The 25,663-nt window shown below is 39.9% G+C and overlaps 2 protein-coding genes across 2 annotated transcripts in view; both read left to right on the forward strand.

Moving 5' to 3' along the window:
• Positions 1-11,100, forward strand: part of LOC124261148 (uncharacterized protein DDB_G0290587-like) — a 34,114-nt gene extending 23,014 nt beyond the window's left edge. Inside the window, exons 3-10 of the mRNA XM_046695473.1 lie at positions 968-1,091; positions 1,994-2,062; positions 2,991-3,100; positions 5,824-5,891; positions 8,641-9,073; positions 9,108-9,837; positions 10,046-10,155; positions 11,020-11,100. Of these exons, the coding sequence (XP_046551429.1) occupies positions 968-1,091; positions 1,994-2,062; positions 2,991-3,100; positions 5,824-5,891; positions 8,641-9,073; positions 9,108-9,837; positions 10,046-10,155; positions 11,020-11,091 (1,716 nt within the window). The 3' untranslated portion in view covers positions 11,092-11,100. The remainder of the gene's footprint in view (positions 1-967; positions 1,092-1,993; positions 2,063-2,990; positions 3,101-5,823; positions 5,892-8,640; positions 9,074-9,107; positions 9,838-10,045; positions 10,156-11,019) is intronic.
• Positions 11,101-15,642: 4,542 nt separating this feature from the next.
• Positions 15,643-22,940, forward strand: LOC124261111. Its single transcript, XM_046695428.1, has 6 exons — positions 15,643-15,731; positions 16,252-16,418; positions 17,574-17,688; positions 19,369-19,517; positions 19,896-20,031; positions 22,796-22,940. The coding sequence occupies exons 2-6, from the start codon at positions 16,253-16,255 to the stop codon at positions 22,923-22,925; spliced, it is 696 nt and encodes a 231-aa protein (XP_046551384.1). The 5' UTR covers positions 15,643-15,731; position 16,252; the 3' UTR covers positions 22,926-22,940.
• The last annotated feature ends 2,723 nt before the right edge of the window (positions 22,941-25,663 follow it).

The following is a 25,663-nucleotide window of genomic DNA, read 5'->3' on the forward strand; positions in this document are numbered from 1 at the left end:
TAACTGGTAATTATAATGAGGGTCCTATAAAGTAATGGTGTAACGTACGTTCAGATAATTACTTCAGAGCCTGGAATGAATGAGTGATAATGTGGACAGTGTCATGACTTATAATGATAATAATAATACTCCACACCAGGTATGATCTTAGCACTAACAATGAATAGCACAGCACATGATTACCCCGGATAACCCAAGCTTATAGTCACATGACTTATCCCACCGGGTACCCATTTTCTGCTGGGTGAACAGAGGCAATTTTGAACAAACTCACTTGCCTAAGGTGAAACCACATGTATGACATGTGCTTCATTGTGGGGCAGGGCTGAAGCCCTAGAAACTCTCAGGAGTCAAGCTGCCAAACACGGTCACCCATCCAAGGACTGTCCAAGACCAACGTTGACTTCAACTGATTTGTGATGGTCAGTTCCAGTGATAGATGACTCTACTTTACAGCACATAGTCTTTACATACCACTTTGAACATGTCTAGCTCAACAAATCAATAAACAGATCACATAATGGACTAAGTCATGCGGTATGGTAATATGATGGCAAAGCTTAGAGGCTGAGTGTTGAAAGATCAGTGTTGTGTGGACAATTAAGGTTTTCTCATACATGAATTTTAAAATACTTTCTTGCACATCCTGCATGAAGATTTAAGTGTTAGGTTGTATATTTCAATTATAGGTTGTACTGATGCATGTTTTATACAGCCAATCAAGCCAATTGTGTGTTTGCATCGTAACGCTCTGATTAGTTTTGTGCTTGTGTTCACGCTTCACTGATCAGTGAGAACTAAGAAGCTTTGAATCTTTTCGGATACTCAGAACGTTCACTTAACATTTCCAATGGAGGGTCACCCAAACAGAGGTAACATTCTGAGTGAAGATCTGATTTACTGAGGTTGAACTTTAGTACATACATTTAGAACTTGTGATTATTTACTATTGATTTATTATTTTCAGACTCCAGTGAAAGAACCAGCAGATTATCCCGAAGCCAAAAAAAGCCACTACTTCCTTGCTGGAGTCATCTTATTTGTTGTTTTATTGGTTGTGGCTGCCATTGGAGTGGGAGTATATTTTTCGAGTATGTGTGCTTCATTAGTTTTATTTCGTTGACTTTTGTAAATTAATAAGCATGCTATTTCTGGAGACCTAAAACATCCCAGTGAAAGAAAGGTGACCAGTGGAAATACTGTTTGTGAAACTTGAGATAACCTAGTGCTTCCAAGTTGTATTTGTACTAGAGCAAATATCACTTCATATGCACCAGTTGATTGTGTACAGTCATCATCTTGATCTCATTGTTGACATCATTCAAATCTTATTGTGATCAAAGGTTGGAATGGTGTCATGCTTGAAATGACAACATGGCTGACGTTTGTTGATATCATGTGACATTGTCATGTGACAATCTGGGGTTTTGTAGAAGTGCTCTCATAAACAGTGTTTTTTTCTGAAGTTCAGAGTGATTTAAAAATAATGGGTAAAAAAGGAAAATATTACACTTGCATGATTTTACAACATTTGTCACAGAATGTGTTTGGTTACTAACCTGTCCCTTGTGTGGAAAATGCAATAAATCTAATGCTTGTATTGTACGATCAGTATGTTTTAAATCTGACAATTTTGTGTGTATTATACATACCATCGGTAGAAAAAGTTTGAAACATTTATTTCAAATATGTAAATGCTCTCAACCTTTTAGGTGATTTGGAGAAGTTCACTCATTAAAATGCTTAAGTGCTTGGAATACTGATTCCTTTTTAAACTCTAGAATGGTATCTGATTCATGAAGTTATAAGAACTGTTACAAAGAAACATACAAAATGAATGAAATCGTTGATGCAGTCATTGGCATGAATAGCAAAATATGTGCATCTAAAACATTCATATCATGCCTATTCTTGAATTCTGAAATTTTGACTTTGAATGGAGGAATATTTCATGTTGTGTAGAGGAATATATTCAGCTCTTGTTGCATTACAGTGAACCAATCTTCACAAGGCAAACTCAATACAAATCCATCGAGACTGGAAACACATTCAGGCAATCAACGTGAGTTATTTGACAATGTTTTGTTTGTTTGTTGTTTAATGCTGCACTCGGAAATAGTCCAGCTATATGGCAACGGTCTGTAAATAATCAACTCATGATTGACATCATGAGCACCAATCTATACAATTGAGATACCATGACATGTGTCAACCAGCCATTAGTCGCCTCTCACAACAAGCAGGGGTGGGTACTGAAGATCTTTTTATAGCAGGCTACTTGTTCTAATGAACAACTACTGCTACCATTATGAAGTTTCAGGAAAAGGGTAGGATAATTGAAATATATTTTATGAAACATAAATAGGTAAATAGTTTTTGCCTTAAACACCATGTACTGCCTTGATTATCTTTGATGTCAGTGTTGTCTTTTGTGTGTGACTTCCTGTACATGCTAGTGAGAATATGGACACAAATAAACTCTCCAGATTCATCTGTATCAGCAGTTGGCATTAATTGAAATAATCTAAGATTGGTCATAGTGACTAAACGATCGAGCAATCGATGGTGTTTTCTCATAATGAAACACAAACAATTCTGGAACACTTGTTTGCATTAACAGCATTTTTCACAAGGTTGGTTTTGTCTGTGTCATTATTTTTTTGTTTCATACACACTACGAGCTTGTTCCAAGTCATGATTTAATTTATCTTAAAGACTCCAGGAAATTAATGTTCTTATCATACTAGTAATCCTTTAAAGATGTGAAATTTACAAATGCATTTTGTGCAATTTGCAAAAACCCACCAAAACTTTTGTCCATGAACCAAAATAATTTGAGAAATGACGCTAACCAATTATTTTCGATGGTTGATTGGTTGTAATGAACCCATCATGAATTTTGAGATTTTAACCAATTCCCAACACTAGTTTGCATCATCATTACTATATTTTTGTATTTTGTGTGAAAACATGATTTTTTGCAATTGTAGCACCGGATGCAAAGTTGACTGTTCGAGCTGGAAATTATAACTGGGACAATCAACTGGCAGACAACCAAAGCATCCGGTTTATGGAGGTGGCCAAGGAGTTTGAGAAAGAGGTATGGAGTTGGTTTTGGTGTTCAGCTCAGATGTTTGTATTGTATACTCTTAACAAAACAGTAGGAGAACTTCACTTTTACTTTACGATTGAAAAAATTGGATGAGAGAGTGAGTTCAGTTTTACGCCACACTCAGCAATATTCAAGCTATGTGGCGGCGGTCTGTAAATAATCAAGTCTGGACCAGACCATCCAGTGATCAACAGCATGAGCATCGACCTGCGCAATTGGGAACCGATGACGTGTCAACCAAGTCAGTGGGCCTGACTACCCGATCCAGTTAGTCGCCTCTTGCGACATGCATGGGTTACTGAAGATCAATTCTAATCCGAATCTTCATGGGTTATTCGCTGTTGGGGTCCACGCTGTTAAATAAGTGTAACCAGTGTCACAGTGTCCGAGGCTGTCAAGCCAGCAAGCCTGACCACCCTATCCCGTTAGTCGGGTCTTACGACAAGCATGGGTTACTGAAGGTTCATTCTAACCCAGACCTTCAAAATTGGGAGATGTATCGGAGGCAGTCAATGTTGGTATGATACTAATGAATGTTTTGAGAGTGCATCACTACTTGCACTTCCTTATGACCATAGTTTGTAAGAGTAATTGCTCTTGAAGGATGATTAATGTTTAACGTGAAATTGGCATGTGTATGATTTTGATTTTTAAACCGCCAAAAATGGCTAACAAACACTAACAACTGTGTGAAGCAAGATGACTGTCAAAATTAATGGTCTACATTGATTTATCGACCTTCTTGAAAACCGCCCAAATCAAGAATGATGCACATGTATGAGGCTACTGCATTGTGTACGTGCATTCCACGCGTTGTGTACGTGCATTCCACGCGTTGTGTACGTGCATTCCACGCTGTGTAATGCGTGCATTCCACGCGTAATGCGTGCATTCCACGCGTTGTTATGCGTGCATTCCACGCTACATGTAATGCATTCCACGCGTTGTTAATGCGTGCATTCCACGCGTTGTGTATGTGCATTCCACGCGTTGGTAATGCGTGCATTCCACGCGTTGTGTACGTGCATTCCACGCGTTGTGTACGTGCATTCCACGCGTTGTGTATGTGCATTCCACGCGTTGTGTACGTGCATTCCACGCGTTGTGTACGTGCATTCCACGCGTTGTGTTTAGGGGTGTTGATAATGAGAATGGTGGTATGTTCTTAAGATGTCTGTCTTTGGAAAGTTTGTTAACGCATATACTTCCTATCCAAATTGAAAGTTAAGGTTCTTCTACTTTTGTTTGAGAGTATACTATCCATGAAGGCAGAGTCGAGATAATCAGTATTAAGTGATCGGTGTTTTCAAATTGTTTTGTATGTCATTTAGGCTATACTTTGTCCGGATATAAAATAAACATGCATTGTGGCTTCATCTGTATCACTTTCGCAGAGGCATATACTCACCAACATTTATGTACTCAATCACGTGACTTACATCAAACAGGCCAGCTCTCGTGGTTCGGAACCACGTAACAAACCATCTTACCGTAAGATGTACGGACCATAATCCACTGATGCTTCCGGTTCAGAACAGTTCTTGTCACTGTGACGCCATTCCGTCTTGAAGCAGGACTGCCACACCTGGCAATAGAATTTGATGATGATCATAATGGACATTGATACTGCATACGGGCCGGTGGGGTAGTCTAGTGGTTAAAGCATTGGCTCGTCACCCCGAAGACCCGGGTTCGAATCCCCTCATGGGTACAATGAGTGAAGTCCATTTCTGGTGTCCCCCACCGTGATATTGCTGGAATATTGCTAAAAGCGGCGTAAAACCAAACTCGGTCAGTCAGTGATACTGCATACTGATATTAAAAGAAAGGAAAACCAGACTAAGCTGTTTCAGTGACACCACAGGAGAGATTGAACAACCCGGCTTAACAAGTTCTTATATACCCGAGTGCCCTCTATTAAGATAATCTCCCTCATATCTGGCTTCACCGCAAAAAAAAATCAATTTCATTCAAATTCACCCTGTTCAACCGAATGAAATTTCAATATCTGAAGAATTTTTAGATCACAACAATTCATACCATGGCACGGTAAATATTGAAATGGCACAAATAAGAAATGTTCTCGGTGCCCTTATGGCACTCCTAATTTTTAAGAAACACAACTCACCTTTAGTCATTTAATCCCCAAAACAAAACACTTACGCAAATGACAAACAAGCAAAAACATTTATTGACTTCATCTCCCAAGAAATCACTGGAATTATGATGAATGATGTAAAGAAATCTGGTTATTTTTCTGTTTAGAGTGATAGAAGTACTGATAGTTCGGTTATTGAAGAGAAAATTGTGTATGTTAGATATATTGAACAAGTGAACCTGTCACAAAATCCTTAGCTATTAAAGGTGTTGGGAAAGCAGAACAAATGAAGCTTAAGAAAGCCATCTTAAACAGAAGATGAATCAGTGATAACAGAAAACAGGTTACATTTGTTGTTTATTAACAATAAATTTCAAATGATCATCATTGCTACAGTCATTTATTCTAAAAACATGTGGGCACACTTGATTTCTGAAAGGCACATTTAAAATATTTGCCTGGTGCCCTAAGGCACACTTAGAAAAAAAAGTATTTCTATCCCTGTATTCTGATTTCTGTTCTTGTTGACAAGTGAGTTTCCTTGGTTGTGAAGCTTGCCTCCAGGACCATATTTCAGGAAAGTAGTATTTATTTTCTTCCTTTCTAACTTCAGCTGGATTCTGTCTTCCTTGCCAGTCCTGCGAAAAATGCCTATAACTACAGCATGGTGACAGGTCTCAAGTAAGTATCTGTTTTTAATATACATCTACCTCATTCATGAAATCTGGTTTTAACCCATTTTCCATATCAAAGATGTTTACAAGGAAAGGAACAGGAAACAATTTTTTTTATTTCTTTGCTCATAGCTACACTCAGCAATATTCCAGCTGTGTGATAGATGTCTTGTGTTTCCCAGGATCCAAAAAGTGCGGGGCAACAGAATTAGAAAAGGGGCGTGCAATCACAGATTTCCAAGCACTACGTCAAATCGTTAATGCATATCATTCGTAAAGGCTCAAATTTTGCTAGAATATTGCTAAAAGCGGCATAAAACCAAACTTACTCACTCACTCACTCACTCTTTCTGAAATTACCTTAGGGAATCGCTGAGAAGGGCAGGGTGCAGGGCCCTGCTAAAAATGCTTAGAGGAAACACTACTGTCTGTAAATTGTCCCGGACTGGACAAACCAATTGTTGATATTATGAGCAAGAGCTGTCATACAGGTGACATTATGACAAGGGCTGTATATTGCGTGTAATGTTCTTGTTGCAATATATCGCACTACTTAAGCCTGTCATGGGTTATGATTTGTTGTATATATTGTAGTGCTGTGTATTGTGGCCTAAGTGGCGAGACGATATATCCCGATACCAGTTTAACTAGGCGATATGATATATCAGGAACATATTGCCAAGGAACCTGCGAGACAATTATCATCACGATACAATGGTGGCAATACAATACGTATCCCGATACTTTACAAATTCTAATAACAGAACAGATATGGTAGACAAAATGACTGACACTTTATCTGTTATACAGCAGAACTTGTGTTACATTCACACACACTTACAAAGCTGTTCATCTAATACAGTTTCAGCATTTAATGCTTAAAGTACAGTCAAACATATTCACCATACCTTGATCTAATATATATAAATTTGAAAGTGAAGTTTCCCCTTGGGCAGTTGTGTTTCTACACCAATGCTTTCACAAACAACTCAACTTAATTCAAATATCAGAATACAGAATCACAGAAAAAACCTCTTAAGTCCGCTTTTTATCGTGTCTTTGTTCTCTTTCTTAACAAAGCTAAGACATTGTTCATAGTTGTTAATAAATGGTGTTATTTGTCAAACAACTAAAACATATCTGCATATTTCAATTACTTGAAGACAACTATTCTACAGTTCACAAAATGTTCACCCTCTTTGACTTATACACCAACTCATTTGTTCATGTAACAAAGATAACAGACACAAACAAATTCCTTTAAAGTTCAATTTGTTTTTTAAAATTCAGAAGACTTTCAAAGAGACTCCTTTCCTATTCCTAACGCAATACTCCTTACAACTTAAGTAGTACATAAGCAGGGGTGGAAATAACTTGCTAGTGTACTTCGGTACAGTGGCACATGTAAAATCACTTGCCCTGATAATTTGTCCACTATACCAGCTGTTTTGTTGTTGATTTTTTACATAAAGAACATAATTAACATTGGAAAGTCAACCTGTGGAAAGACACCGGTACAGTGTGATATCTAAATTTGCTTGCCCGACAGAAAACAAACACTGGACCCGGGCGTCGGGCAATGTGTTATTTCCACCCCTGATAAGTTCTATCGGGATACACTATGTATCATGGACCCTCACGATATAAATATCCTGATATGTTGCTTAAATGTGTTTTGTATCGATGCACTCATATAGCAATGTAATCATTGATACTATCGATGAATCGTTACACCAATAATGTATTGCCATTGACACGCTGTTTGAACTACCTGTATTTTTTTCAGAACTACCATTCTAGAGTAGTTGAGTTTTGGACGTTTTGAGAAACCATTTCATAATCTATTCAGTTGGGATCTGATGGCATGTGTTATCAAGTCAGCGAGCCTGGCCACTCAATCAATGCTCATGCTGTTGATCAATGGATTGTCTGATCCAGAGTCGATTATTGACAGACTGCCACCATACTGCTGGAATTGCTGAGTGCTGTGTTAAACCACCAAACAAACACTTTTCTCAAATGACATTTTAATCCGTCATGTCATGACTGTTGACTTAGGACTTCCCAGGAAAGGAAATTTAACTGTTGTATATTAAAAAATGTTATACAACAATGCATTCATTCTTTCTGTTTTCAAAAAGTTGAAATTTAACTACTTGTTTTTATTAAATTCAACTCTTTGTTTCATATCTGGAAAGGTCCATTATTATCCATGGTTACAAAATGCCATAGAGTGGTCAAATGTAACATATGTTATATTTAGGATTACACTTTCTTTGTAAAGTACAGATTCTAGTACTTTTGTTGAGTTAGGTCCCGTCCGGGATTCGAACCCACACCCTCAAATATAACATGTTTATCCAGTAATATTTTAACCTGTGAAGATCAAGGTTAGAATTGATCTTCAGTAATCCATGCTTGTCATTGGAGCGACGGGATCGGGTGGTCAGCTCGCTGACTTGCTTGACACATGTCATCGGTTCCCAACTACGTAGATTGATTTTCATGATGTTGATCACTGGATTGTCTGGTCCAGACTTGATTATTTACAGCCTGCCGCCATATAGCTGAGTGCTGCGTGAAACTAAACTCACTCACTCACTAGTAAATATTTCAATAGCCTTAGTGGTGCTGATGACTCGTAACTATATATCCAGGTCTGCTACAGCGCTGTTGCCATCACACACAGTTTACTGAAAACTATTTGTTAATATTATCATCATTACTATTATTTTCTTTGTCCCTGTATGTTACAGACCTGGGAGTGTGATAGCTCTGGTCCAAGTGTTCTTCATGCTAGAGACTGCGGAGACAAGTCCTGCGCTGAAACAGCTGGTAGCCAGCTATAAGTCCAACCCACAGACGTTCCAGACAATGGTGGTTGAAGCCTTTGTAGAGAGGGCCAAAGAAAGAGCAAGAAACAACATCAACACTGGTCCAACTTTTGACAGCTCAAATATAGAAACAGTTGTTGTCACTACAACTACAACCACTACAACCACTACAACAACAACCACTACAACCACAACCACACCAACTACAACATCAACTACAACCACACCAACTACAACAACCACACAAGCAGCAGCAACAACGCAAGCCGCAGCATCAACGACACAAGCCGCAGCAACCACCACACAAGCAGCAGCAACCACCACACAAGCCGCAGCAACAACCACCACACAAGCCGCAACCGCCAACCAAGCCACAACCACCACACAAGCAGCAGCAACCACCACACAAGCAGCAGCAACAACCACACAAGCCGCAGCAGCAACAACACAAGCCGCAGCAACCACCACACAAGCCGCAGCAACCACCACACAAGCCGCAGCAACCACCACACAAGCAGCAGCAACCACCACACAAGCAGCAGCAACCACCACACACACAGCCGCAGCAACAACACAAGCCGCAGCAACCACCACACAAGCAGCAGCAACAACAACACAAGCAGCAGCAACCACCACACAAGCAGCAGCAACAACCACACAAGCCGCAGCAACCACCACACAGCAGCAGCAACAACCACACAAGCAGCAGCAACAACAACACAAGCGGCAGCAACCACCACACAAGCAGCAGCAACCACCACACAAGCAGCAGCAACCACCACACAAGCAAGCAGCAGCAACCACACAAGCCGCGCAGCAACCACCACACAAGCAGCAGCAACCACAACACAAGCAGCAGTGGCAACCACACACACAAGCAGCAGCAAACAACTACCACACAAGGAGCAGCGGCAACAACACAAGCTGCAGCAACAACAACACAAGCAGCTGCGGCAACAACAACACAAGCAGCAACAGCAACGACCACCCAAGCAGCAACAACAACACAAGCAGCTGCGGCAACATCACAAGCAGCAGCAACAACAACTACAACAGCAGCTCCAACCACAACTACAACAGCAGCTCCAACTACAACCCCACCTCCTGAGCAGGAAGTCAGTGAGTATCATATGTACAAACTGCAATAAAATAAGCAGAGGTTGTCGCTTTCAAACTCTGTCCTGCTTCATATGACTGGGTTAGAATTTGATCTTCAGTAACCCATGCTTGTCGTAAGAGGCAACTAACAGACATGGTTGACACATGTCATCGTGTCCCAATTGTGTAGATCAGTGATCATGCTGACAATGTTTGAAATTTGTTACAGTACCTGATTACAATGCGTCACTGACAGTGGCCAACCAGGTGTGGAACAACGCACTGAGCGACAACACCAGTGAGGAATACCAGAACATGTCGGCTAAAGTTGTCGCCCAGGTCAGTGTCTTTGGTGAATAGTGCTGTTGTCATTACACCCTGCTGTCATATGGGTGGAATATTGTTGTTAACATTACACCCTGCTGTCATATGGGTGGAATATTGTTGTTAACATTACACCCTGCTGTCATATGGGTGGAATATTGTTTTTGCTGTTGCTGTTAAACCCTGCAGTAATATTGCTGTTGTCATTACACCCTGCAGTCATATGGGTGGAATATTGTTGTTAACATTACACCCTGCTGTCATATGGGTGGAATATTGTTGTTAACATTACACCCTGCTGTCATATGGGTGGAATATTGTTAACATTATGCCCTGCAGTCATATGGGTGGAATGTTGTTAACATTACACCCTGCTGTCATATTGGTGGAATATTGTTAACATTTCACCCTGCTGTCATATGGGTGGAATATTGTTGTTAACATTTCACCCTGCTGTCATATGGGTGGAATATTGTTGTTAACATTTCACCCTGCAGTCATATGGGTGGAATATTGTTGTTAACATTACACCCTGCAGTCATATGGTAGGAATATTGTTGTTAACATTACACCCTGCTGTCATATTGGTGGAATATTGTTGTTAACATTTCACCCTGCAGTCATATGGGTGGAATATTGTTAACATTACACCCTGCTGTCATATGGGTGGAATATTGTTAACATTTCACCCTGCAGTCATATGGGTGGAATATTGTTAACATTACACCCTGCAGTAGTATGGGTGGAATATTGCTGTTGTCTTTGCACCCTGCAGCCATATGACTTGAATATTTTCTTTTGATGTCATGTGAAGGTAGCTAAAATAGGTATAAACCATGATCGTCCATTTCAACGCTTATAACAAGATCTACATTTCAGGTTGATCAAGTCATGAAAAGCAGTAACATGAGCGAATATTACAACCGGACTGAAGTTTCATCTATGAGGTAAGATGACTTTCCTGTACCTCAAAACATCAACTATACCAGATAAATGGGCTTTGTATCGTCTTCCCTGTTTATTTGTTTCGAATATTTTAGGTGAAAATTTGAAACAAGTTTGTCAATCAGTTCACCTCCAAATGTGTGCACCCGTGTAGATCCAGGTTAGAATCAATCTTCAGTATTCCATGCTTGTCATAAGAGGTGACTAACAGGATCGGGTAGTCAGGCTCACTGACCTGGTTGACACATGTCATTGTATCCTAACTGCGTAGAATGATGCTTATGCTGGTGATCACTGGATTGTCTGGTCCAGACTTGATTATTTACAGCCCGCCTCCATATAGCTGGAATATTGTTGAGTGCGGAGTAAAGTAAAACTAAACTCACTCACTGCAAAAGTGTGCAAATTTGAATAAGAAATATATTTAAATATAAGCAAAATTGTTTGATGGGCATTTTAGAAGATGCTATTGATGAACATACAGAATTTTCTGGGTATCATCTTCTTGTTATTGTTTGGTCCAATGTTTCAGGGCTTGTTCTTGCCCATCATCAGGTAGAACTAAAGAACAGAAAATTCTCTATGTTCATAAGCAAAGTTGTCGTAAGAAATCTTTATGGTACATGTATGTCTAGAAGAAGATATTATCACCTGGAGTACCGTTATGAAAGTATTTGTGGTATATGCGTTTATAGCAACATGGTAACGTTTATGTGAAATGTGTTTTGAACTTGGTTACTTGTCAGTTGTAATATCACAAGTGAGCAAACACCTTGGTAAGTATTGCGTCATGATGGAAACAGGCTCTGTGGAAGTTTGAGTCTTAGTGTCTGCATATAATAGACTTTGCTCCACTTTTGTTTGAATTACACATTAATATTCTTGAAGTAGATTACTCTAAACTTTGAATTTAAACTAGTTTAGTTGGATTCTTTTGTAATCCGAGATGTAAACAGAGAATGCTGTGTAAATCGTCTTATTCTTAGGTATAGTTTGTCACTAAAGCCATAAACCCATGAAGATCCAGGTTAGAATTTGTCTTCAGTAACCCATGCTTGTCGTAAGAGACAACTAATGGGATTGAGTGGTCAGTCTCACTGACTTGGTTGACACATGCCATGGTATCCCAACTACGTAGATTGATGCTCATGCTGTTGATCACTGGATTGTCTGGACCAGACTCGATTATTTACAGAATGCCTCCATAGAGCTGGAATATTGCTGAGTGCAGCGTAAAACTAAACTCACTCCCTCATTCATGAAAACTATCCATGAAAGACTCCAGTAGTTGAGACTTTTCTCATTTTCATAGATCGATCATTGCACTATGACAAAGTTGGTGTGATAGATATGTTTTTTGTATTTCTGGTTGACTCCTAACATGGATAGCACTTTGCTCTTTAATAGTTCTACTGTTATGACTAGTCTAACATTTTGTCTGTCCTAAGAGAGCGTGCTACTTACGAAGTCTTGTTCCTCAATCAATGCTCAGTGCTATCACTATCAGAATTTGGATAGAGTGGATTGATTTTAGCTCTGTCAATCCTACAAACTGTCTCCTAAGTTCAGGTGCTTATGAACCTGTGAAGATCTGGGTTTGAAGTGATCTTCAACCCATGCTTGTCAAAAGAGGCGACTAACAGGATCGGGTGGTCAGGGTCGCAGACTTGGTTGACCCATGTCTGCCAGTATCGTAGATCGTTGTTCATGATGTTGATTATTTACAAACCGCTGTACTATTGCTTGATGTTGCTGAGTGTGGTGCTAAATAACAGACAAACAATGCACTAAATTTTAGTTTTAGGTTTTAGTGTCAGAGCAGGGTCATATTGAATATCAGTGCTGACAACTTCTCAGCGTCTTCTATTTTTCAGACCATTTACATTTTCACCTAAATATCTAGATGGGCTACAGTGCCATTGCTCTATCTTATTTGGGGACCGGTGGGGTAGCCTAGTAGTAAAAAGGAAGGTTGATTCCCCACATGGATACAATGTGTGAGGCCCCTTTCTAGTGTCCCCTGCCGTGATATTGCTGGAATATTGCTAAAAGCGGTGTAAAACTAAACTCACACACATTTCTCGTCTTGTATTGAACCACTATGGGCATTTTATCTGTGTACGTGGTGTGTTCATGATTCACAAGCTTGAATGTTTCGTAAAATCAGTTCAGATATCTGATATCTAATATTGGTATTATTAGGAACTTTACATTTCCTTTAAAAGTCTTTAGATTATGTCATGATTTGGTCACAGACTGCTTCACCTAAATCAAACACAACATTTTTAATATTTTGTTTTTCATTTTGAAATCTTAGTCTGAGACCTTTCAATTTAAGACATAAACACTGTTGTATTGAAACTATTTGTGTAATTATATAAATAAACTTTTATGTCAACAGTCAGGGGAGTATCAGGGTGATTTACGTCATCATCTTCAACCCCGTACCCCAGGATAAATTGGAACCAGATATCCTGGTCGTCATTCAACAGCCATCAAGACTGATAGAGGTTTTCAAAGAGGGGTTACGACGCATGAAGGAAGAGATTAAGAATAACCCAGACAAGGAACCTGCAAGTGATTTAGAAATTGATGAAGAAAAACTTGATTTTGAACCAGTTTACAAGCCTACACCATGTGAATCGGCAGTTATGGATGTAGCGTCTCACTGTAGTGCTTTGTATGACAAGTTTGTGGAAATGGCAACCAAGGAATCCGACTATTGCAAGTAAGTTCTAAAGACCTGGAAAACAGAATGCTGATGACAATATAAGTTGTATGCTTCCCTTGACGGTAATAGTGTCACCAGTGTCACCCGTAGGCGAGGGATGACACTGCTGTTTCTCGGCGGAGAGTTTGGCAGTTACCGTGGCAGCGGGTAATACCTTTTCCAGTTGTCACCCTTCTGGTAGGGTTGACAAGGAAATTGTCCAATGAAATTTTACATGTAATTTTACACATACACACGCATGCACGTCGTCATATGAGCGAAATATTCTCAAGTACGACGTAAAACCCAATTTTACCTCACCTCACCTCTAACACCTGGCTGTCCCTTTCTCTGCACTCCTCCCTCGTAACAAATAGTGAACTGTGTCAAAATTTTAATGATAGTTTCTTAAAGAACTATTTTGGTGGAGTCCGAAAATTTTCAAATATAAGAAAGCTGTTGGGTATTAGTAAATGATAAACATGTGTACTATTTATATTTATGTGGCAATTTTGTACAATGATAAAATTTGCAATTCATCGGTCCGTTTCTGACTCAAACGGACTGTAGGTAAGATAAATGTCTAAGAATCAGTTGTTTCTTTATTCTCCTTTGTCCATGGATACTTGTGTTATGATGTGACAGATTCTGAGCGTGTGGTAATTTGACTATTTTCAGAAACAGCATAGTAAAGCAGCCTTTTTATTGACATGCATGTCTTGTTTCAGCCCCTATGAGTTCTATGTGAGCTGCCTGAAGTTCATGGTGGACTTCTTCAGGAAGAACTGCCACCCATACCATGTGTCTAAAGCTGCGAAGTACTACATCTCTGAGACGAAGCCCAGCATGGCAGCTCTCACATCCAAATGTGCAGGTACATCCTTGGTGACAATTTTGCTTTCGTCATTTTCTTTCAAAATGTGATGAAATTGGGTACTAGTGAAGTTAATAGGGCCTGTACGTTGGTCACTGCACTTTGCGAGACCTTAGTACTTCCGGTGACAAACAGCGTTTCATACCTTTTCGAATGGTCTCATGGTTGTCAGTTGACAGTAAGGAATTGATGCAAATTTCTGACCTAGCTCTCCCCAAATTAGGTAACCATTACGATGGTCAACATCAGCGAGAACTACTGGTTGTACACTTGGTTCGGTCTAGTAAAGGGATATTTGGCGGTCGTGCAATTTGGAACCAGAACTAGTTCTTGAATATACACATGTCACTGGAAATCTGGTACCAGAAATAAGCGGGGCACCGTCTCACATATTTCAAGTTGGCGCACCTGAAGGGAACCTGGAACCAGTTTAGTACTGGAAGTAGCGCCTTGTGAGACTTACAAGCCCTATACTAGTGTGGTGTAAAACTAAACTTGCTCACTCATTCACTGACTTAGTGTAGAAACATAGGGTCAATGAAGTGGTGCGAGTCATGATGTTTGGTTGTGGTTGGTTGGCTGGCTGTTTTGGCACCGCACTCAGCAATATTCCAGCTATATGGCGGCGGTTTGTAAATAATCGAGTCTGGACCAGACAATCCAGTGATCAACAGCATGAGCATCAATCTACACAATTAGGATATGATGACATGTGTCAACCAAGTCAGCACGCCTGACCACCCGATCCCGTTAGTTGCCTCTTACGACAAGTATGGGTTACTGAAGACCAATTCTAACCAGGATCTTCACGGATTAGCGTTTGGTTGTGAGGAAGGGTAGCTGTGGGAATCAAAACATTCTGTTGTTGTGGCGAAGTGTTTTGACATTGTTTTGTTCTTGGGTTTTGTGCAGATGACAATGGTCAGGTGAAAAATATCAACTTTGCACCCACCAGAGCAGATAAGATGTGCTTGGACGGCAATGCTGTCAACTACATTGCTCATTTTGACTGTCCAGAATATCTGAAAAAGTACAGTCTAATGAGACCACAGGAGACTGCAAGTAAGTTATCTTGTGGGAGAATGATTCTCCAAGTCTTAGCTTGTTGTGAAATCAATCAAAAGTCCAAACAAATGGTTTCTACAATATCATGAAGGTGTGTTCAGGACAACCAAGTTAGGAACAGTGGGGTAGCCCAGTGGTTAAAGCATTCACTCATCACGCCTAAGACACGGGTTCGATTCCTCACATCGGTAAAATGTGTGAAGCCGTTTCTGGTGTCCCCCCCCCCATCATGATATTGCTGGAATTTCGCTAAAAGCGGAGTAAAAGCAAACTCACTCACTCACTCCAGCCAAGTTCTTGGTTGGTCAGTAAATTTTTTATAAGTAAACACACTGTGAAAGTCGATATTTGAAATTACCATATACTGAAGATACCATACACAGTAAAATCTTAACTTAGGGTATCTGACCTGAAAAGAAATGATATTAGGAAATACCTTAAAATTGTGTAATGTTCCTAATTGTTATAGAAATCTGGAACTGACGCGGTGACAAGAGAATTATTGTCATGTTTTCAGCATGCTGGATGGCCTCAGTAACTGTGTGTATCAAGGTGTGAAATCTTTTGTCACATCCAATGGTCGGGACTTTGAGTGTGTCATGCAGGATGTCAAGGACAAAGTCGTACAGTACAAGAACAAGATTCTCACGAAGACCAAGCTTCCTGAAATATGCTTCAAAACAGGTTGGTTAACACTAGTGGTGGTCCGATTAATTGAAATAATCGAAGATTGGTCGTAGTGACTAAACGACCAAGCAATCAATCATAATTTCTCATAATCGAACACAAACAATTTGGGAACACTTGTTTTAACAATATTTTTCACATGGTTGGTTTTGTCTGTTACATTTCGTAAGCACTACAAGCTCGTTTATCTTAAAGATTCCAATAAATGTATGTTCCTAACATACTGGTCATCCTTTAAAGATGTGAAATTTTGCCAACATTTGTTACCAATTTTGCTCTTGTGGGATGATGTATATGGCTTAATATAGATAAGAGAAGGCACTGCATACTTTTTAAATCAGTTTTACAATAAATATTATTATTTAAATTCCAAATTTTCCAAGTGCACTCAATTCATATGAAACTTCAAATAAATCCTAGCATTATAGCTAAAAAACTAGTTAACCAGTATGTTTGTTTATTAATAAAGGCTACTAAAAGGAATATCCCTTGCATATTAAGGAAATCAATTTTACAATAAATATTTTTATTTAAATTCCCAATTTGCCAAGAGCACTTAAATTCATATGAAACTCCAGATAAAACCTAGCATTATAGTAAAACTTGTTAACCAATATGTTTGTTTATTGATAAAGGCTATTAAAAGGAATATCCCTTGCATATTAAGGACTTTTCACTTAAATTAGGATGTGCACGTCTACAACCTTTGCATACCTTCCTGTCCTTGTTCCATTGTGGGCTGGTGCTCGGCATTAATGGGTACATCAAGGACTGGTCGGCTCGGAGTCAGTATAATGTGTCTGAGTCGGGTATTCATGCTTCACTGCGGCATGGTTTCTCAGCGGGCTAGCACTATAAAACCAGCTTCAGTCTGGGCTAGTACAAGCAGCCGCACATACACATGCATGCACGTCGTCATATAAGCGAAATATTCTCAAGCACGACGTTAAACCCAATTTCACCTCACCTCCATTGTGGGAAGGTGGACTAGCCTTATGGTTAAAGTGTTTGCTCATCACGCGGAAGATCTGGGTTCAATTCTCCGCATGAGTACAATGTGTGAAACACATTTCTGGTATGCCCCACCTTGATATTGCTGGAATATTGCTAATAGTGGTGTAAAACTGAACTCACTCACTCATTGTTCGATAGATAAAGGGAAGCAGCCTTGTCCAGCATTCACAGAGGTGGTTAGCGTTATTTCCGAACAATGTGCTGATGTCATAGCAACAATCTACATGGAAACAGATGCTGATGCACGCTGCAAGTGAGTACACATCATAAGGTCAATAACTATAGACACTGATGAAGTGGTTACAGGAATTATATGCAACATGACCTGTGGTGTTTTTTCTATTCAGATAACATTTGGTGTATTGTATTTGTATATGTTGGATTTCACTTCATTAGTAAAGTACAGATTCTAGTATTTTATGGCTGAGTCGCATCCAGGATTCGAACATACAGAATGTCAGAGTCAGGCAGCTAATCACCAGCACATCCAACTCCCTCTACCACTGTGGCTGAGGAAGCGTACTCCCAATAAAAGGTTCCATTTGACCTCTTTTGAAAAGACATTGTGTATTCATATCTTTTACCCATGGGAATAATGCCAATTTACTTGTCATAGGGTACACAGAGTATGTGATCTAGACTACCAATTGTTGTGGTGGTTTAGTGGGTTGGGTCACTGCTGTTGCATACTGGCCATTAGGTGGATGACTCTGCAAATCTGTACTAAACTGAGAAAGTGTAATTTTAAATATATTTGACCACTTTCTAAATGTCATTGTGAATTCAAGTGCTGCATTAATCCGTTTCTGGTTCTGATGCAAACACAACTTGATGAACATGCATATACAACCCATCAACCCCAGACTAACCAAGAATGCCCTTGTGAACAAAAACATGGTGCCAAGCAAAACTTAACACTGACCTATTCAGATGATTATAAAAGTAATATTTTAAACTTGGTGCTATTGTTTTTATGCAAGATCCATGAAGATCTGTTTTGGAATTGGTCAGCAGCAGCAAATGCTCAATATAAGAGGCAACTAACGGGATCAGGTGTTCAGGTTCGCTGTCTTGGTTGATGCATGTCGTATCCCAATTTCGTAGATGGATTCTTATGTCAATAACTGGATTGTCTGGTCCAGACCAGGGCCCAGTTTCACAAAGCTGTCATAGCGCTATGACTATCGTAAGTCTATGTTAAAGTATGGGAGTTACGATCATTGCTACGATCGTTTTGAGGAACGGGCCGCTGATTATTTACAGAAAGCCTTCATATAGCTTGAATATTGCTGAGTGAAGCCTTAAGCTATAAACAAAAAAACCAACTTGTTTTGCAAACGTCAGTTATATTTCACTAATAAATATATTTAAGTTGTTGTGCCCAACAACTCACTGATTCTCACCCTTAATGAATACTGTCTTCATATATTTTTAATTACCACATATTGTCATATATAAAATGACCCGCCTTTTAAGGCGACTCCCTGTTTCAAACCATCAAAATCAACACTAATTTATATACCCTATCTTGAGTGCAACCCTGAACAAGGCACATCATCCTTAACTTGGTAAGCAATACATGTTTGTGTCAATGGTTAAAGTGATCACTTGTCACACCAAAGACCAGGGTTCGATTCCCCAAATGGGTACAATGTGTGAAGCCCATTTCTGGTGTCCCCTGCCGTGATATTAGTGGAATATTGCTAAAAGTGGCGTAAAACCATACCCACTCACTCATAATATTTTCTTATATGATGCTTGGCCATGTAGAACTCCAGAACATAGTGATTTTCGTGTGTGTTGTTATTGCTAGCTTTAACAACATTTTTTGGGAGACACACACTGAGGAGATCCAGTGAGACCCAACTCACTGACTCACTCTAAATAAATACTGCTTTATTGTTAATTAATTCTTGATGTAATCTCCTTGCAGGCACTACGAGTACATGCTGGGTTGTGGAGTCCTTGTTCTCAGTAGAATGAACTACAACTGTAAAAAGGCTCAGCTCAACACTATGGCTGTAGAAAACAGTGCATTCTTCGTGCTCCATATGAATGGCTTTAATGTAACCCAGTGCACAAGTAAGTTCTAATCAAGCCAACATTGTCATATTCGCCTTTTGTAATCATGCATACATTGTCAAATTTGCTTTGTTTTCAAGCAACATTGTCAGATTCACTATTTGTTATTGAGAAAACATTGTCAGATTCACTATTTGTTGTCAAGCAAACATTCAGATTCACTATTTGTTGTCAAGCAAACATTGTCAGATTCACTATTTGTTGTCAAGCAAACATTGTCAGATTCACTATTTGTTGTCAAGCAAACATTGTCAGATTCACCTTTTAGTTTCAAGCAATCATCAGATTCACCTTTTGTTATCAAGCAAACATTGTTAGATATGCTCTATGTTGAATTTTGAGTACTGTGTTTCTGTAACCCTGTTTATATTATTTCAGAAGGTGGAGAAATAGAACTATCCACTGTGGCCCCTTTCACATATTACCCATCATGCCTGAATGTTAACGAGTACAGCTACATCTGGAGATACAAGTGCAAGGTCAAGGTCGACAAAGTGGAAGGAACCGCATGCAGGTAAATATAGTCATGTTGACTGCTGTACAATTGGTATTCTAGAAGTTCTTCAGTAAATCATTAAACATAAAAAACTGGATAACAACTTCATGTTTATTGCATTTAGAGATGTTCAGATGTTGTCAAGCAGAGTGCCATGGTGTCGTCGAGTGATCTTAGCACTAGGGTGATCGTAACTCCCATACTATAACATTGGGTTACGACAGTCTTAGCACTAAGGTGATCGTAACTCTCATACTATAACATTGGGTTACGACAGTCGTTACGCTAAGGTGATCGTAACTCCCATACTATAACATTGGGTTACGACAGTCTTAGCACTAAGGTGATCTTAACTCCCATACTATAACATAGATTTATGACAGTCTTAGCGCTAAGGTGATCGTAACTCCCATACCTTAACATTGGCTTACGGCAGTCTTAGCACTAAGGTGATCATGACTCTCATACCTTACATAGACTTACGGCAGTCTTAGCGCTAAGGTGATCGTAACTCCCATACCTGAACATAGATTTACGACAGTCTTAGCTCTAAGGTGATCATAACTCCCATACTATAACATAGATTTACAACAGTCTTAGCTCTAAGGTGATCGTAACTCCCATACTTTAACATAGGCTTATGACTGTGGTAGCGCTATGGTTTTGGACAACAACACCCAGAAGTGATTACAACAAAGTAATGGGACGTATGTATATGTGATATGTGAAAAGCAACAACAGATTATGATGACAATAGGGGTGGAGAAGTAGCCTAGTGGTTAAAGCGTTTGCTCATCACGCTGAAGACCTGGGTTTGATTCCCGACATGGATACAACGTGTGAAGCCCATTTTTAGTGTCCCCCACTGTGATATTGCTGGAATATTGATAAAAGTGGTGTAAAACTAAACTTACTTAATAATGATAATAATAGCAAGTACCATACAGGTAAAGAAAGCATCTTCATAACAGTGTAAGAATCTTCATCAAAATGCTGCTAAATAAATATACAGGAACTTGTGATCCAAGAAGCTGTATTATAGCAGGGTCAACGTCAGGCAAAGATTACCAACACTCTGCTGGGGTGTGAGGTCGTTTATTTTGGGAGGATGAGAGATTGTACTTTGATCGTTAAACGACACCCTGTAACAACAAATATAATAATATACTATACATCTCACACAAATTCATACAAGATACATATAATTCCATACATGGGTTAATACATATGGATAATTACCAATAATATTGTAGGTACTTTAAAACATGAATAACTTTACTTATTACACATATGGAATATATGGGAATTATGAAATTACATCATTACGCATAACGTAATGATAATACATGTACATGCATACAATGTATTACACACCAGATAGATAATAACACACCATTACACATTAGTCGTAATGATAACATACACATGTTTCATCACCATGCATTACATGATGGTACTATATACAAACGACACTGGTTGCCAGTGCCACAGGGGATCATATACAAAGATGCTTGTCTTCAAGTGTCTGCATATTCAAGCCCCTCCGTATCTCTCCAGCATGATAACCAGATATCAACCTGTCAGGTCTCTTCGATCCTCTCACCAGTTTCTCCTTCAGCCACCTGCACTAAAAACCAGTCGCATCACCAGCCGTTGTTTCCAAATTGCCGGACCAAACTTGTGGAATCAACTCCCACAACACCTGAGATCTAACCACAATCTGGACTCATTCAAATCACATCTAAAGACTCATTACTTCTGTGAAGCATACAACTAACTTTCCATCAGAGTCTCAAGCACTGCAGAGCAGTTTATTTCTGGATGTAGCGCTATATAAGTTTTCCATAGATATACAAATACATGGATATAAAATAGACATACACATACCCTGTGGGTGGTACAAGGGTGCACGACAATCACGCACAGCAACAGTCATATGCACGGGGACTTATCTGTTATGAATAATAATAAATACTATGCAAGATAATGTGGAGTAGATTTAGGGCTACATTCATGAACATAAAATTACTTCCACACATTGATAATTACACTTATAGTTATCACAGTTAAAACATGGCAACTTGTATTAAAAAAACACATTCTCTCTTCTCACACATTCAGTGAAAGGATAGTAAAGATAAGGATATATTAGCGATATTTATGTTTATAGCTTAGGATTGGTCCGATTGGAAAGCTAACACAATTACATATAGCACACTTACATGCTATACAATGTAATTACTGTTAAAGGGATAATAAATAGATATACGTTTATTATAAAGATACTGCAAGGCTTAAATGCAATATTACTTTAGTTAGATAAATATTAACCTTAATGCTACACTGTGTGTCTATCCACTCTCTCTTATCGTGGCAAAGAGGCAGGGCAGAATGTGTCAAATTGTGCATGAAGTGAGACCAATCAGCTGAGAAGCATCATGGCTTGGGCAATTAGTCTGTGTGTGGCCAAGCTCTAAAGCTTTAACCCTTAAAGTGCCTCATAATAATATAGTTAAAAGGAGAGACTAATAAGAAGAAGATTAAAATAATATATTTATACTAAAATACACCTGCCACAGTATGTTCTCTTAATTATTTTCAATTTGAAGGCATATTTTAGACAACATTTTTAATCCTTGAACTCTGAATTCAGTTATTGTTTTCTTTTCAATATTTTTTTGTCAACTGTTTCTAGTTTGATACATAATTCTGCAAATGTCTTGAAGATTTGTAGGTTTAGTCTCTTGTTATTATCGACTACTGTGTTATCATTGGCTTTCAGCAAATTGACCGCCACTTTTGGATGTTTTATGGAGAACATGGGCTGTTCATACCATAATGTCTCAATGATCCTCCAGAAGTATGGCAGCCTCTTCATACCAGACCTGAACATCCCCAAGTGTGAAGGTTAGTGCCTGGAGTCAGTCCACAGGGATTAATGCTGTGTTGATCAGTATCTCAATGATATCAGTGATGGGAGAGAAAATGAGTGATGGGAGAGACAATGGGTGATGGGAGAGACAATGAGTGATGGGAGAGACAATGAGTGATGGGAGAGACAATGAGTGATGGGAGAGACAATGAGTGATGGGAGAGACAATGAGTGATGGGAGAGACAATAGGTGAGATGTGATGGGAGAGACAATGTGATGTGATGGGAGAGACAATGAGTGATGTGATGGGAGAGACAATGAGTGATGTGATGGGAGAGACAATGTGATGTGATGGAGAGACAATGGAGTGATGTGATGGGAGAGACAATGAGTGATGTGATGGGAGAGACAATGAGTGATGTGATGGGAGAGACAATGAGTGATGTGATGGGAGAGACAATGAGTGATGTGATGGGAGAGACAATGAGTGATGTGATGGGAGAGACAATGAGTGAGATGTGATGGGAGAGACAATGAGTGATGTGATGGGAGAGACAATGAGATGTGATTGGAGAGACAATGAGTGATGTGATGGAGAGACAATGAGTGATGTGATGGGAGAGACAATGAGTGATGTGATGGGAGAGACAATGAGTGATGTGGATGGGAGAGACAATGAGAGACAATGAGTGATGGATGACAATGATGGAGATGGATGGAGACAAATGAGTGAGATGATGGAGAGACAATGAGTGATGGATGGAGAGACAATGAAAGTGATGGAGAGACAATGAGTGATGTGGATGGGAGAGACAATGAGTGGATGTGGATGGAGAGACAATGAGTGATGTGATGGGACAGACAATGTGATGATGGAGAGACAATGAGTGATGTGATGGGAGAGACAATGAGTGTGATGGGAGAGACAATGAGAGTGATATGATGGGAGAGACAATGAGTGATGGAGATGGAGAGAGACAATGAGTGATGGATGGAGAGACAATGGAGTGGATGGATGGGAGACAATGAGTGATTGGATGGAGAGACAATGAGTGATGGAGACATGGGAGAGACAATGAGTGATGGATGGGAGAGACAATGAGTGGATGGATGGAGAGACAATGAGTGATGTGGATGGGAGAGACAATGAGTGATGGATGGAGAGACAATGAGAGATGTGGATGGATGAGATGATGGAGAGAGACAATGAGTGATGTGATGGGAGAGACAATGAGTGATGTGGACGGAGTGGAGAGACAATGAGTGATGTGGATGGAGAGACAATGAGTGATGTGATGATGGAGAGACAATGAGTGATGGATGGGAGAGACAATGAGTGATGGATGGAGAGAAAATGAGTGGATGGAGTGGATGTGGAGAGACAATGGAGGATGGGATGGAGAGACAATGGAGTGATGGATGGGAGAGACAATGAGAGGATGGATTGGAGAGACAATGAGTGATGTGGATGGAGAGAGACAATGAGTGGATGGATGGAGAGACAATGAGTGAGTGGATGGAGAGACAAGAGGATGGATGGAGAGACAATGAGTGATGGATGGAGAGACAATGAGTGGATGGATGGGAGAGACAATGAGTGAGATGGATGGAGAGACAATGAGTGATGTGGATGGAGAGACAATGAGTGATGGATGGGAGAGACAATGGAGGATGGATGGAGAGACAATGAGTGATGGATGGAGAGACAATGAGTGGATGTGATGGAGAGAAGACAATGAGATGGATGGAGAGAGAGACAATGAGGGATGGATGGAGAGACAATGAGTGGATGGACGGAGAGGATGGAGAGACAATGAAGATATGGATGGAGAGACAATGGTGGATGTGGATGGAGAGACAATGAGGGATGGATGGAGAGACAATGAGATGGATGGAGAGACAATGAGTGGATGGATGGAGACAATGGAGGATGGATGGAGAGACAATGGAGTGGGATGGAGAGACAATGAGATGGATGGAGAGAGACAATGGAGTGGATGGATGGAGACAATGGTGAGATGGATGGAGAGACAATGGGATGGATGGAGAGACAATGGAGTGGATGGAGAGACAATGAGTGGATGGATGGAGACAATGAGAGACAATGGAGTGGATGGATGGACAATGGAATGGAGGGAGGAGGATGGAGAGACAATGAGTGGAGAGACAATGAGTGGATGGAGAGACAATGGATGGAGAGATGGAATGACGGATGGATGGAGAGATAATGAGTGGAGAGATGGATGGAGATGGATGGAGAGACAGAGGAGACAAGGAGGGATGGAGAGGAGAGAGACAATGGGAGAGACAATGGAGAGACAATGGAGGAGGAGACAATGTGGATGGAGAGACAATGGAGATGGATGGAGAGACAATGAGATGGATGGAGACAATGATGGAGATGGAATGGATGGAGAGACAATGAGTGACAATGGAGAGACAATGAGTGGATGGATGGAGGAGACAATGGATGTGGAGAGATGGATGGAGAGACAATGAGATGGAGGAGGATGGAGACAATGGATGGAGAGACAATGAGTGGAGATGGATGGAGAGAATGAGTGGATGGATGGAGAGACAATGGATGGATGGATGGATGGATGGAGAGACAATGAGATGGATGGAGAGACAATGGATGGAGACAATGGATGGATGGAGTGGGAGAGACAATGGTGGATGGACAATGACAGATGGATGGATGGATGGATGGAGAGACAATGGAGAAATGGATGGAGAGACAATGAGTGGATGGAGACAATGAGACAATGATGGAGGAA

The sequence above is a fragment of the Haliotis rubra genome, unplaced genomic scaffold (assembly GCF_003918875.1).
Source record: "Haliotis rubra isolate DU_JTF1 unplaced genomic scaffold, ASM391887v1 Scf79, whole genome shotgun sequence".
Taxonomy (NCBI): Eukaryota; Metazoa; Mollusca; class Gastropoda; order Lepetellida; family Haliotidae; genus Haliotis; species Haliotis rubra.